Source organism: Drosophila subpulchrella, chromosome 2L (genome assembly GCF_014743375.2).
Source record: "Drosophila subpulchrella strain 33 F10 #4 breed RU33 chromosome 2L, RU_Dsub_v1.1 Primary Assembly, whole genome shotgun sequence".
In the NCBI taxonomy this organism is placed as follows: Eukaryota; Metazoa; Arthropoda; class Insecta; order Diptera; family Drosophilidae; genus Drosophila; species Drosophila subpulchrella.
The window spans coordinates 25,191,259-25,206,463 of record NC_050610.1 but is presented as its reverse complement, the minus strand read 5'-3'; the positions used below and the strand labels follow the sequence as shown (position 1 = coordinate 25,206,463).

At 47.3% G+C, this 15,205-nt stretch overlaps 4 protein-coding genes across 4 annotated transcripts; 3 read left to right on the top strand and 1 right to left on the bottom strand.

Moving 5' to 3' along the window:
* The first annotated feature begins 734 nt into the window (after positions 1–734).
* LOC119547572 (mesenchyme-specific cell surface glycoprotein-like) lies at positions 735–1,196 on the top strand. The gene has a single exon (XM_037854473.1). The coding sequence runs from the start codon at positions 735–737 to the stop codon at positions 1,194–1,196; it is 462 nt and encodes a 153-aa protein (XP_037710401.1).
* A 2,262-nt stretch (positions 1,197–3,458) lies between these two features.
* Positions 3,459–5,188, top strand: LOC119547335 (gustatory and odorant receptor 21a). The gene is made up of 4 exons (XM_037854145.1): positions 3,459–4,328; positions 4,446–4,503; positions 4,560–4,763; positions 4,859–5,188. The coding sequence occupies exons 1-4, from the start codon at positions 3,577–3,579 to the stop codon at positions 5,186–5,188; spliced, it is 1,344 nt and encodes a 447-aa protein (XP_037710073.1). The 5' UTR covers positions 3,459–3,576.
* Positions 5,189–5,640: 452 nt separating this feature from the next.
* LOC119547334 (xylulose kinase) lies at positions 5,641–7,517 on the top strand. The gene has a single exon (XM_037854144.1). The coding sequence runs from the start codon at positions 5,732–5,734 to the stop codon at positions 7,451–7,453; it is 1,722 nt and encodes a 573-aa protein (XP_037710072.1). The 5' UTR covers positions 5,641–5,731; the 3' UTR covers positions 7,454–7,517.
* LOC119547333 (cGMP-dependent protein kinase, isozyme 1) lies at positions 7,464–12,791 on the bottom strand. Its single transcript, XM_037854143.1, has 5 exons — positions 12,512–12,791; positions 10,019–10,395; positions 8,179–9,630; positions 7,929–8,114; positions 7,464–7,727 (listed from the first exon to the last, which is right to left on the bottom strand). The coding sequence occupies exons 1-5, from the start codon at positions 12,650–12,652 to the stop codon at positions 7,565–7,567; spliced, it is 2,319 nt and encodes a 772-aa protein (XP_037710071.1). The 5' UTR covers positions 12,653–12,791; the 3' UTR covers positions 7,464–7,564.
* Between the last annotated feature and the right edge of the window lie 2,414 nt (positions 12,792–15,205).

Genomic DNA, 15,205 nt, shown 5'->3' with positions numbered 1-15,205 from the left:
CACTGTCAGCAAACCGTTTTTGAAAATTTCCCTTCTTTTATTATGAATTCTTTGCCGGCGCGCTGCCGCCCCTCTGCCGATTTTAGAATATTTCAATTCCATTATTACTAGAAAAAAGGAACTAGAAAATGTTCTAGAAATAGTTTATATAAATTCATTTTTAAGTGCATTTGTCGAGTGCGCCTTTCAGACCTTGCAAATCTCCCTGACCAAGGCAAATTAAATTAACATTTATTTATTGGTCCTGCATTTGAAGGACCCAATGCAAACTCATAAATTGCATCCGCTGCTGGTCGAGCTGATGAATTACCCGCAAAACCCAATAGAATCGAATCAGAAGGCGACAACTCCATTAGCTATAAAAACCCCCTGCCGCCCACTTTTTGTGGTGGGTGATAAATGGTCTAGTGGGCAAACACAAACACGAACTCAAACAAGATGGCAATATTGAAAACGAATCAAGAGCAGCTGCTCTGTGACGCAGGGCGAAAACAGATGAATGGATAGCTATACAAGCTAGCGATTTGGGGACCAGCTCAAGAACCTTTGTCTGTCGTCGGTTTTACCAAATTATTCCAGACGTTTATTTGATCGCCGAACGACGTTACTGAAAACTGTTTGAAAGCTGTTTATTCAGTCGGTCGAAATGGAAAGGTGAGAGTATAAAAGGCGGGTGAATTTGGGGTTTAGATATCACAGTTGAGTTCCACTGAAAGATACAAACACCTGACACGATGCGTTGCTTCATCCTTATCACTCTCCTCGCCCTGGTTGCCGTGGCCGCCGCTCAGGGTCGTCGTGGACCTGGAGGTCGTGGTGGTCCTGGTGGTCCTGGTAGATTCCTGGGAGGCCGTGGTGGTCCCGGTGGACCCCAGGGAGGCCGTCGTGGTCCCGGTGGTTTCGGAGGTTTCGGAGGTTTCGGTGGACCTCAGGGTGGTCGCGGAGGCTGCGGTGGTCCTAAGGGAGGCCCAGGTGGTCCTGGAGGACCCGGTGGACCATGGGGTCTGCCTCCCAATGCCACTCTGCCCAGCAACAGCACCACCAGCTCCACAACATCGACCACCGAAGCCAGCACCTCCAGCAGCACCAGCACCACGGAGACCAGCAGCTCCTCCAGCAGCAGCACCACGGAAACCAGCACCAGCACCACGGAGCCCAGCACCAGCTCCAGCTCCACCACCGCCTCCTCTGCTTAAGTTGCTGAGCTCCGTCCAATCTAAAATCCATTTTTGGCTTGTTCTGCTCCGCGCTTCGCTCGATATTAATAAAAGTCTTTTCTGCAAGAAGTAAATCTTTCTCACATTTTCTCAGATATATTTCGCGCCAGATACTGGCATTACGGCTACAGGGAAAGAAATTATGGGTTTAGCAAATATTATTGTAGTATAAATGAGATATGGTATAGAATTTCGGAAATATCTGATTTATCACTAGATATATTCAAGATGATCATCCAAATATCAAACATTTAATTCGCTTGGAAGTGTGTAGCTGATTAAAGAGTACGTTTCCAACCTCATAAGGTATAATATTGATATTAATCATTAAATTGGATAAGTAAGCCCTATAAATGAAAAGAAAATGTTGGGTGCAAGCTAGCCTTCTCTGAATCTATTCTTTGGGATGGTTTCATTAATTTAAATGTTGGAATAAAGTTGGAGAATCTTTCCAGTGCATCTCCTTGATGGATGGCGCGCTAAGGCGGTGGAGGAGCAAAAAGGGGAATGCCATCCGAGGGATTCGGAAATCGAAATGTAACTTGTTCGCCAAGGCCGCCTGGTGGTTGTGGGTGACAGCCGGCAGCTATGGGAGATTCGCTCGGTTCCTGTGACACTTGGAGGAGGCACGTCCCGGCAAAAAGGACGTGGCAGCAACAAAAGCCCTCAAATCCATGGATGCACTGCAGTTCTTTAAGCCGCAAAGGATGGAGCTGCGCCAGCGATTTTTAAATGTGCAGCTGCCTTCCCCACTTTTTTACTTGGCTGCAATTATGTCATGGGCATAAAAAACCAGCTAAACACTTTATTTATGCAGTCTCGCTTGTCGTTTGTCTTGAAAGTTTTCGCATTAAACGAGCTGAGTTTGGCAAACTATGGGCAATGAAAATGAGTTTCGGTGCCAAAACAGGGAAAACTCCGGCCAAAAAAGGGGAGGAAGTCCTACTCGCAACAGTTGGCTTCATGAAACCCGAAAAGCCGTGAAAACTCTTTAAATGTGGCTCACGAATTCCAAACATTTTCTAGGGGGAAGATTCACAGCTCCCACTTGGCTTATCCCAGAGGAGCAAGGAATTGCTCGAGAGGATTTGGTATTATCTGGACATCGGGGCCAGAACGGCTGTCATTGCCATGGATTTCCTCTGCACTCTCGACTGACTTTAAGCGCCTTAAGAGCCATTGAAGCCGGGCCTTTTGGTATCTGAGGCAGAAATAGATCAAAAGTCAGACCCACACGCACGGGATGCAGGGCCCAGGGGATGGGAAAAGGGACAAGGATTGGGTCCAGAACTGGGACAAAGACGTCGATGGAGTTGGGGACTCCGACCCGTTGGTGGCACATTTTTATTGGTCATTAGTGCGAGCCTCTATCGGCATTCGTAAGCATTTACACATCGTTAAACTTTCATTTCCGGCAAATTAAGCGCATTTTATGTACCTTCTCCGTTCGGTCGCCCTCAGCTGGCCAAGGGACCTCCTCCTCCTCCAGTGCTGATGGGGTCACCCGTTGGTCGGTGTCAGCAGAATGACCACAACAAAGGAACACCGAGAGAAAATACCAGATTACTTAGAATTGACGCAGTACATGTTACCGAACTAAAGATGTTAAAAATTTCCATATATATCATAAAATTTGTTATTTCTTTATGCATTAATTAATGCATTCTAGATTCCATTACCTGTATGATGACATCCCCATACACCTAGATGATAAGTATTGGCTAGAACCAATTGGGAATTATAAGTACCCACTGAGGAGATCATTCTTAAAACAAACTTAACGATGACGTGGCCTATGTTAAACTTCATAAATTTTACATTTTCCTTACTTGTTGTAAACCATTATTTAACATTGTTAAACACACATTTAAAAATAGCATATTGAATAATTATTTAATTGATATTGCTCGTGGAAATATCATCCCTTTTCGTTGGTACTTATAGTTCTAGTTATAGTTTTAGGTACGACCCAAAGGCCTAGGATATGGGATACTATATTTGCACTCCAGGACATATCAGGAACGTTTGCAGCTATGTACCTTATTAAGGTATTACCCTACACCATTTTACCTTCTCCTTGTTGAAATCCTTACAATATAAGCCCTTAAACTAATGTGGAATGAATCCCCAGTCACAGTGTTTTCTCTAACTGCAGGAATGCTTATACCCAACTAGGCTCGTGCTCATGTCCCGGACTTGAGCATATTTAATGGAGGACAAGCAAATGGGCGCAGCCGGCGGGCGTGTCCCTTTCATTGTTTGTCTTTCAATCGAAAGTCAATAGCAAGGCCTGCCGTTGGGAACTATAAAAGGTCGGGTTTAGAGAGCGGGCAGGACTTTCTCCGATCGCACTACAAGTATGTCGTTTTGGGCAGTGAGTCGCGGCCTGACGCCGCCTTCGAAGGTGGTGCCCATGCTGAATCCCAACCAGCGTCAGTTCCTCGAGGACGAGGTGCGCTACCGGGAGAAGCTGAAGCTGATGGCCCGTGGAGATGCCATGGAGGAGGTGTATGTGCGCAAGCAGGAGACCGTGGACGATCCCCTGGAGCTGGACAAGCACGATTCTTTTTACCAGACCACCAAGAGCCTCCTGGTGCTCTTCCAGATAATGGGCGTGATGCCCATCCACCGCAATCCGCCCGAGAAGAACCTACCCCGCACGGGCTACTCCTGGGGCTCCAAGCAGGTCATGTGGGCCATCTTCATCTACAGCTGCCAGACGACCATAGTGGTGCTGGTCCTCCGCGAAAGGGTGAAGAAGTTCGTCACCAGCCCGGACAAGCGCTTCGACGAGGCCATCTACAATGTGATCTTCATCAGCCTGCTCTTCACCAACTTTCTGCTACCGGTGGCCAGCTGGCGACACGGCCCCCAGGTGGCCATCTTCAAGAACATGTGGACCAACTATCAGTACAAGTTCTTCAAGACCACCGGTTCGCCAATCGTCTTTCCGAATCTCTACCCACTCACCTGGTCGCTGTGCGTCTTCTCCTGGCTCCTGAGCATCGCCATCAACCTGTCGCAATACTTCCTGCAGCCGGACTTCAGGCTTTGGTACACATTCGCCTACTATCCCATCATCGCCATGTTGAACTGCTTCTGCAGCCTGTGGTGAGTGTAGGAATAACTGGAAAGTCACTATTCACTGGTAAAAAATGGAAAGAAAATACACAGACTTCGATAAATTTAATTCTGGGATTATCAAATGTATCTTTTTATTTCCCTTAGGTACATCAATTGCAATGCCTTTGGGACTGCCAGTCGCGCCCTTTCCGATGCACTGCAGGTAATATTAAAATATTTTAAATAGTATGAATGTAGTCTAAAATTTTCAAAAACCAGACAACAATAAGGGGAGAAAAGCCCGCCCAGAAACTGACTGAGTACCGCCACTTGTGGGTGGACCTGAGCCACATGATGCAGCAGCTGGGACGGGCGTACTCCAATATGTATGGGATGTACTGCCTGGTGATCTTTTTCACGACGATCATCGCAACATACGGCAGCATCAGCGAGATCATCGACCACGGAGCAACCTACAAGGAGGTGGGTGTATTTGTGTATCAGATATAAGTTGGGATATATCAGAAATAAATTGGTATAAAGCACACTTCTAAAAAATTCTTAAACATCGATTCCAGGTTGGTCTCTTCGTCATCGTGTTCTACTGCATGGGCCTGCTGTATATCATCTGTAACGAGGCCCACTACGCCTCCCGGAAGGTTGGACTCGACTTCCAGACGAAGCTGCTCAACATCAACCTGACCGCCGTGGATGCCGCCACTCAGAAGGAGGTGGAGATGCTCCTGGTGGCCATCAACAAAAATCCGCCTATCATGAATCTGGACGGTTACGCGAACATCAACAGGGAGCTCATCACGACCAACATTTCGTTCATGGCCACCTACCTCGTGGTCCTCTTGCAGTTCAAGATCACCGAGCAAAGACGCATCAGCCAACAGCAGTCCTAGAATTACTTACTTTTGTCTACTTTTGGCTATTGAAGTTCAGGAATAGACGAGCGAATTTCTCGAAAGTTTATTATTCAAACTTTGAATCGATTACTAAGTAATAGATTTATTTTATAAAATAAATATATTTATAATTATTTATTTACCGCAAATCAGCTAACTCAGATTTCGTTGCACATGTACACACTTCAGTTCCATTTTCAAAGGCTAAAGTATTTGAAAGTAGCAGTGGAAATAAAATTCCTAAAATCAGCATAAGTTTACTATAGCCCTTTGCGTTACAGTTACAGAGTTTTTTATACATATTTAAGCAAAAGCTCTATAGATTTTTAATTCCTTTATTTACAACAGATAACAGTACACAAAATTACAAAATTATAACTAAACAAGTTTTATTTCCCCTTAAATATAAATTTATATGATTATTACTTTTGATCTGCCTTTGATGCTTTGTCTGTACTGTCTTTTAAAAATTTCTTACAAAATTTACTAACCCCCTACCAATTTCCACCTACCCTTTAAAACTCAAGCCACCTGTGGAATATGTGCCACCGGCGCAAGCAGGACTACAGTGGCAACAGCTACCTGGGCCTCCACTTGGGCACCCAGCTCCTCCGCGCCCTGATCCTCGACTCCAACCTGAAGGTGGCCTACGTGGCCCAGATCCGCTATGACGTCGACCTGCCCGAGTTCAAGACCATCAATGGCATCCTGCCAGATGGTGAGCCGGGCGAGTACCTGGCCAACCCTGTGATGTGGGTGAAGGCGCTGGACATGCTGATGGACTGCCTGGTGAAGCAGGGCGCGGATCTGCACTCGGTGGCCTCGGTTGCCGGAGCGGCGCAGCAGCACGGCTGTGTCTTCTGGTCGGACTTGGGCCTGCGGCGTCTGTGCAACCTTAATGCCCACCTGCAGCTCCACGAACAGCTCAACGAGAGTGCCTTTGAGTTGACCAGGACGCCCACGTGGCGGGATTCGTCTACGGACAAGCAGGTCCACGAAATGGAGCATGCAGTCGGCGGTCCCGCTGAACTTTCCTGCATAACGGGCTCCAGGGCGTATGCCAGGTTCACGGGTCCCCAGATCCGGAAAATACACTCTCAGTGTCCGCAGCACTACGAGCGTACCTCCAGGATCTCCCTGATCAGCAGCTTTCTTGCCTCGCTGCTTATTGGCGGCATGGCCTCCATTGACTTCACAGATGGCTCGGGAATGAATCTGATGGATATCCGGCGAAAGAAGTGGTCGCCCGAGTGCCTGAATGCCTGTGCTCCGGATTTGGCCAGGCGTCTGATGAAACCCATTCCCTCCAACCGGCTGCAAGGTCGCATTGCGGATTACTATGTGAGGCGATGGAACTTCCGGCCGGACTGCATGGTGGTGGCCTCCGCCGGGAGTAAGGCCTCCGAGCTGGCTGGCCTGCTGGTGGAGAAGGACTTCCTCATGCTGTCGCTGGACACTAGCGATGTGGTGGTGATGCCCCTGAAGAGGGCTCCGCGTCTGGAGGATGGCCATGTGATGTGCCATCCAACGAGGACGGATGAGTACATGGGCGTGCTGTGCTTCCACAATGGAGCCCTTACCCGAAAAGCCGTCTGCGAGGAGGTGGCCAACGGCAGTTGGATGCGCTTCTACGAGATGCTGGGTGACACGCCCCCGGGAAATAATGGCAATGTGGCCGTGCACTTTCGGGATCGAGAGATCATACCCATTGCCCAGGGCACTCTGCGCTGGGCTGCCGGGATAGATTTCATGTCGGCGGAGTGCCTACGAGGTCTTCCAGCCTTTGACACCCCGGAGATAGAGGTGCGAGCCGTGATCGAGGGTCAGATCATGCACCATTACGCCATTGCCCGCGAGATGGGCTTTCACAAGTCGAAGTACACCAAGGTGATTGTGGTGGGCGAAGATTCCAGGAGCCAGCAGGTCCAGCAGATCGTGGCGGACATCTTCGATGCCCCTGTGTACCAGAGATCAGGAGTGGAGGTCAGCCTGCTGGGCTGCGCCTTTCGAGCCAGGTACGCCTTCTACGAGCACCGCGAGTCCAACTGCAACTGCCGATCCTGCAAGATGCCCAAGGGTCGGCAGAAAAGGCTCAGCTACGAGGAGTTCTTCCGCAACATCCCCTCCGGCTTGCACCTGGCTGCGGAGCCCACTCCGGGCTCCGAGAAGATCTACACACCCTTGATCGCCCGCTGCACCCAGATTTGCCGACTGCTGGCCGCCAAATCAAACGTGTACTTTTACCAAGATGAGGAAGAGTAAAAGACATGACTTTCCTTGTTTCTTTCTACGTTTCTATACAAATCAATAAAGTATCCTACAGTAAACTAAAGAGTGATGAAGTACCAAGTCAAGGGAGGAGGTGGAATGGGCCTAGAAGTCCGCATCCCAGCCGGATAGCTCGTCCGGCGGCTCGCTTACGTCGCAGGGGAAGCGGTCGAAGTAGCGCACGTCCGTCGGATGGGCAATGGGTCGCACGAAGGGCGGGATCAGCAGCTGGCTGGACAAGCCGTCCCAGTCGAAGCCCAGGAACCACCTGAAAGATAGGAAAAATCAATTAAGTATTATCAAACTACACCGATACAAAAATGATAAGAAACAATACTCCTTTCGATTGAATCCATTATCAGTTTAGTTAGATAATTGATATGTTCGAAAACTTGAGAAACAATATATCAAGAAAATCAAGTTAACATATTAATGATATAAATTATAAGTGACTGGGTTTTCTACTCACTTGTGCTTCTTGATATCCTGGATACCCCCGGTCTGGTAACCAAGGCGCTCCGAGGGAACATCGCGGCAGAGGCGTTTAATGAGTTGCACGGCCCAGCGGGAGATGTGCTTGGGAAAGGCTATCATGTCAATGCCCTTTAAGATGAGGTTGTACGTCTGCATGGGATCAGGGGCACTAAATGGTGGGCTGTTCCATAAAGATAATAATTTATAGGGTAGCTCAAAAACCATATATCCATTCTGTTACTCACGTTCCGTTAAGCAGCTCATGGATGAGGATACCCAACGCCCAGTAGTCCACAGCTCGGTCGTGACCCTTGTTCAGGATGATTTCGGGCGCCACGTACTCCGGGGTGCCGCAGAAGGTCCACGTCTTTGCGCTGGTTCCGATCTGCTTGGCAAAACCGAAGTCCACGATCTTCACATAGCCGCGTTCATCCAACATAAGGTTCTCCGGCTTCAGATCTCGGTAGATGATCCCGCGGGCATGGAGGTACTCGAATGCCTGCAGGACACACCCAATGATGAACTGCGCCGCGTTGTCCTCGAAGGATCCGCGATCCCGAAGCATCGTCCAGATCTCGCCACCCATGCAGGCCTCCAACAGCATATAGACGTACTTCTCATCCCGGAAAGTGCGATACAATCGGCAGACGAAGGGACATCTCGAGCTAAGCATGATGTGGCGCTCGCTGAAGATGTGCTCCTCCTGCTTGGTGTCCACAATGTGTCGTTTCTTCAGGCACTTCAAGGCGAAGATATCCACCCGGTCCTGATGGTGGGCCTTGACCAGCTCCACGCGACCAAAGCCACCTATGCCCAGAGTGCTGACCACCTCGAGATCCGTGAGCTTCAAGTCGGGGAACTCCTGCTGCAGCTGCTCCTTGGGCTTGGGCTCATCCTCGCTGCTCTCCCTGGCCTGCTTCATGGCCAGCATCCTGCTCTCATCCCCGTAGTCCTTCTCCTTCAGCTCGCAGAGATCGCCGATCAGTCGCTTGAAGGAGTCCCTGTCCAGAGTGAGGCACTCCACTCCTGGTGACAGGGCGATGATGTTGGCCGTCCGCTTGTCCTCGTTGATCAGAGCCTGCTCTCCGAAGTAGTCTCCCCGCGACAGAGTTCGCAGCTCCGTTTCCTCCGGGGAGGTGGGGGTCAGTTTCTGTGTCACCCGGACATTGCCCTGTGAGATCAAGAAGAAGCTATCGCCGGCGGTGCCCTGGCGGATGATGTAGGTGCCTGCAGCGTAGAACTCCAGCTCCAGGACATCCGCAATCTTGGCCAGCAGCTCCTCGCTAAGGTTCTTCAGCAGGGGCACGGATCTCAGGAAGTTCACACTGTTTTCCCTGCGCTGTAGACCCGTGCACATCATGATCTGCTGGAAGACCCTTCTGTCCAGCACCCACACCCTGGCCGCCTCACTCAGCACCCGAATGGAGGCCGTCCTGGTGCAGTTGTAGAGGATGGCCAGCTCCCCGAAGGCCTTGCCCGGCCCCATCTTGTCCAGCACCTTGCCCTGCTGCATCACTGCAAATTCGCCGGCTGCGGAGACGTACAAATGGGCACCCACTTCGCCCTCGCGGATCACAAACTCCCCGGCGGCGATGCTTTTGGAGTACATGGAGTCCACCAGTTCGCGCACCTGCGAGGCGTCTATGTTCTTCAGAAAGTCGTTGTCCATGATGGCGTCCTTGATCTGCTGCTTGGCACTGGGGAAGATAAGGAATATGAAATTAGTTTCTTAGTCTTAGTCTTAATCCTGTAAATAAATGTGTACTATAACAAATCAATATAATAGATACCTTAAATACAGGAACCTAAGAATCTTTTCAAGTTTAGGGCCTACGTTAAATAAAAATAGCCTTTTAAAAGGTATATGATTCGCAAAGGTTTCAAAAGATTTGCTTAGTCCATTTATATGCTTTTTTTATGAAAAGACATTTTGTAAAAAAAAAAAACAGTTGAACTTAACTTAACTTAAGATAATTGCGTTTTTAAGTCGTGTGGAATATATCCTATTGCACGTTCTGTCTAGAAACCCCCTTTAAGAAATTTTAGATAGATAGATAGATAGTAAATGTTCAAATGGAACCTTACCTGAAATCCTTGTCGTATTTGGGTATCGGAATGCTGTAGGACTGCTGCATGGACTGCACGCAACTCTCGGCGGAGACACCTTGTTTTTTGATGGCAGCGGGAATGGCCTTTGGCCTGGGTTCCTCCGTCGATGGAGAGGGAGATGCCGATGGAGAGGCCGTGGAGGAAGCTGCGGAGTGGGGAAGCGGTCCCAGGGACAGCGCCTCCAGGGCGAACTCCGGACTGGAGGGCAGCACCATGCCGCAGGAGCTGCACACATGCGGATCCCGCTCCCTGCCCTCCTGCTCGCCACACTGCTCCGGCAAGGAGTAGAGCTTCATCTTGGCCTTCTCGCTCCGGGTGACGTTCAGGTGGTTGGTGGTCTGCTGGAGCACACTCTGGAAAAAAGAAGGGAGATGCGAGTCGGGATGTGGGTGAGATAGGAGCAACAATTTTCATGCGTCTTTTAATCAATTCCCCGGCAATTGTGAGCCAATCAATTGAGGGGGCCGCGTGATTCCCTCGACACCCAAGCCCAACTCAATTAGGTGACCCACTGCGGATGGCATTCACGTGCCTTCACGATGACAAATGCCGGGATGGAATACACAGGGAGCTTTCATTTTATATCCAAAGATTTTGGCACGTGAGCAAAAAAATTTAAATATAGATTAATGGAATCCTAGTACCTTCAATAGGTTTTAATTTAGTAAAAGGTATGTTTACATGATCAAAATGCATACACATTTACAAATATATATTTTTTTATGGGATACATATTAACATGTATAGATTTTTAAAATATATGACTTTAAAAGTGAATCCTGGCTAACTTATATGATGTATTCGATATATTGTTTTCCAAAAACTTTTCTTTCCAAGTGTATGCCAATTGGGTGCGTATTTTGTGACTCCCTTATCACAGTCCGCAAATAGAATGCTAAATTTTCCCCTTGGCGGTGTGACCCAAAAACGGCATAGATAAAGTCGTAGCCGAAAGGTAAATCCGGATCCGAGGCGCCTACCCAGAAAGCCAGAAAGTAGACCTAGTCATAGAGTTCCAGTTTCGGGCTCAGCAGTTCCAATTCCGCTTCCAGCTCAGAGGGTAAACATGATAAGCCGAATGTCAGGGCGAGGTGTTACCACCCTACCACCCCGCCCAATCTCCCATCGCCAACCCCCAACCACCTTTTGCTTGTTTTCCAAATTATTTGCATAGAAATTAGCATTTCAAAAACACTCTTCATTGGCCCAGCTCACATTTCCTTTTTTCTCGCTCCCCGCTCTTTTATTTCGGATTCTGCTTCTGTTTTTTTTTGTGTTTTTCGAGATGCGCGTGCTGCCCCGGTCGGAACTATATTATCTATGTATCTTTTTGTGTTTTTGTTTACCCACAAAGTAATCTGGGGATCTGCGAGATCTGGGGAGCCAGAGGGGAATGCTCGAGCTGGAGGTGATCCGGCAATTAGCGACGCACACTCGCGGTGGAATTAAGTGCCGAAGAGCTTTACATCTCGCTAAAGATACAATTCTCTGCGGATGGGGATTTCACTAAGCTAGGAAAATTTTTATTATGACAAGGAAAAGTTTTTGGATCCATCAATGTTTCACTGTTTAAATTATGCTCAAAGATTTAAGGAAAATTGAAATCTTATCCAATCATGATTATGCTTTACAGAGCGGATTTCTGGAAAATGGAAAGGTTTTTATTTTCACATATATATCCCTACTAATATAATATATCTTTAGCTAGGTCCATTGCCTCATCAATACTTTCCTCAACCATGAAAGCAGTTCAAGCCGCCCTCTAATTTATTTAATATTAGCAATTTTGCAGCCACAGTTCTCTGGTTTTTTACAGCCCCAATTAGTGAGATAATGGAAATTAAATGATTTTCGGCTTCCAGATTATTTGAGAAGTGGCTACCGAGTATCTGCGAGTCGCAAGTCTCGAATTTCCACTCGTTTCTTTGGGCTATAAAATTGTGCACGACGATGAGATCTCGCCAAGAAGTGCTAATCACTTGGCTCAATAAATCTGCCTTACGGTTTAAATATGTGTGGATGGTTTAGGCGGTGGGAAGGGGGCTATTAGATAGATATGAATATCTAGCAAGGGCATGGGTTAGCCCCCTTCACAGGCCCCCTCCCCTGCGGTTCAGTGGGGTAGGCATGGTAGACAATATACGGGGTGTATCTGATATCTGGGCAGAGTCTGCTGCTGTTGCCCAGATAACGATGTGATTGCGATAGAGGAGGGGTCGGTGTCTCCCTGTCGGCGTGTGTATTTGCAGATACTTTGTATCTCTGCGATACACAAAGCGAATTCGAATTTAGTCCGAAAAATAGTGCGGTCTGTGTGGAAGCTCCTGAGCTTATCTGAACCTCCAGGGGCAGCAAACAAAAACAGAGCAAACAAAGCGATGCGATAGACAGCGATGGATGGCTTTTCCCTATGTTTTCCCCTACCTTTCTGGTGACTTCTCCCCACCTTCTCCCTATTCCCATTCTCACCTTCAGTTTGTGGATTTCCCGGTGCAGCTTGACCAGCTCGCTTTCCCGACTCCGCACCATTTCCCTGAGGGCCTGCACATCCTTGGTCAAATTGCTGACGATCGACTCCCGCTCGCGATCGCTCATCATTGCCGCGGCCATTTTGGTCAAAGGTCACTGGTGACTGGTCTCTGGTCACTGGTTACCCAATCTCGAGATCTGCGTTATGGGGTTCTTTATCCAGGCGTTATTCCATTCAGGCGGAGATGCGTTTCGCTGGCGGTTTGCTTGCGCGCGCGATTCGTTGGCGACTGCCATCAGACGGCGATCGACGCGGCGTATACGTGATTTATCAGAGAGAAAGTGAGAGCGACCAGGGGCTGTGATATGAAAGAGCGCCAAAAGCCCAAAAGAGCGATCTCGGCTTATCAGCAGAGTAAACAAAAACCGAAAGAGCGAAGAAAGAAAATTAGGGGCTAACAGCAATTTTCATTAATTTTCATTAGAGAAGATCTGAATCTTTGTAACGAATTTATTATTAAAACTGATTACTTTCAAACATGAATCTTTTTTACAAATTTGCTTTCAAATTCAGACTCATCCACAGTATACTACCATTTAAGTACAACTCTTTTCACAAAATGTGAGAGGCTCGGGTTTTATAACGAAAACAAATCTTATAAATTTAAGAATTGGGAATTCGATTTTGATCTCTAACCAATAACTGGAATTTTAAGGTTCAAATTTGAAGCAAATAAGTCGATCAATTTGATTTGTGTGAACTTGAAATTTGTAATACATTTTATTAAATAGTTAGTACTAAAAACAAAGAGTAAGTAAAATTTACCCTTAAGGGCAATTTCATTTGGCTACACTGCTGCCCGAAAAACAAAACCCAGCCACAAAAGTCGTGCGTAATTTGATGATGACAGCCAACGCGACATCCACAGGAGGACAACAGGGGCTGATGATGGGTCAAGAGGGGTTAGAAAGTGGTTAAAAGGGGTTGGAAATGGGGTAGAAGGGGTTGGAAAGGGGTTAGAAGGGTTAGAAAGGGGCTAGAAGGGGCGGGAAGAGACAGGGCAAGGGCAAATGCGAAAGCGAGACCTACAAAGCGGAAAAATGAAAACGAAAATGCGAAATGGCAGCCAGCAGATATGAAAACGAAAGCCAAAGAGTAGCAAAATAAGGGGTACAGATATAGTTGCCATAAGGTAGCCAGCATCCAAGGACCGACTAACATTTGGTCTACCCCCCTACAGGTCAAATTCCATAACCTAACTATCCAAACTATTTGTCCCTAAACAATTTCAGATATAAAATTTCCTTTTAAACTTTTTATAGATTTAAGAGATTCAATATTTCTGCAAAATAAGAATAAACCTTGTCTTTAAAAATATATAATATCCTTGATATGCCTTGACTTCAGTAGCGAAATAACTTCTCAACAGCAGAAAGCATAATATATATTTTACATCAGTAAAGTCCTTGATAAACTGAATTGGACAATTTATTGGTGTAATCTTACTCCTGATTGCTTACTTTAAGTACGAAACTTTAAATTTAAATTTATGTGCACTCGTTTCAGTCGTATTTGTCATTGCAAAAGTTTGAGTTTGGGGGAGCAGCTTGAGTGAAACGCGCTGAAAAGCCGAAGTTGAAGCCAGAAGAGTTCTGCTGTAGTTTTGTCTTAATGACTGGCGTCGGGCATAAACAATGTGAAATAAAGTTGCTTAACAGCCATAATAGAATTATGGTGGCCAACTATCAGGCGAGCTTTAAGATAGGGTGTTCTTTTTGAGGTTTTTCGGTGTCTGCTAAACGCAAGCGAAAAATGAAAAATAAAACGCAAACGAGCGGAGAATTTCGCTGGTGGCAGAATTTCAGTGGCTTCGCTGGCATCCGTTGGCGGTGGCCCACATTTAATGGAGACTCGCATTCCGCCGCAGACAGTGATGTATCTGGATGTGCGCAAAAATGGAGGCAAATCCAGCAGAGCGACGTGACAACCGGCGGGCAGGACTCCTCCTCGCTCCAAAGTCAAAGGATTAGCCGAGTGACAAAGGAAACGGCGGCGGGGCTCACACGGCGTATGCGCAATGATGCAGCAAATGATCTATTAAAGCATTGCCGCCAGTGGAGCCAAGATAAATTACCTGTGAGGTGGGCAGGATGAGCAGGATGAGCTGGATGAGCAGGAGGACTGAGGATGAGCTGCTCAAAACTTTGACATGCTGCGGTAATTATCTGCAGGGGCCGAGAACCACCCAAAAATCTGCCCCCTTTTGACCCCCTGTGAAGTTGCAACCGCAGGATCCTGGGATCCAGGGATCAAGGGTTCCAAAGAGCAAAGGCCAGAGGACACGAAAAACTGGGGGGCAGCAACTTAACGTCAATCCAGCAGAGCCAGCTAATTAATGGACGCTAATTTCTGATGGCTGCAGGAAAGAAAAACATAAACTGGGGAAAAACTGGGGGATTCCCCACGATGACGAGGCAGGCTTATCATAAAAGTTTGTCGCGCATTAAAAACAGAAACAACAGTTTTGAAATAAAGATTAAGAGCAGGGGACAAGTCTCTCACCAGCCGAATAAATTAACTATTTTCAGGGTACAGAAAAGGTAAATCGTTTAAAGGTTTTCATCTAAACAAACAACATTTAAAGACATATATTGAATTTCAAATTGAATTCCCTAATGAATGGTTATTAGATA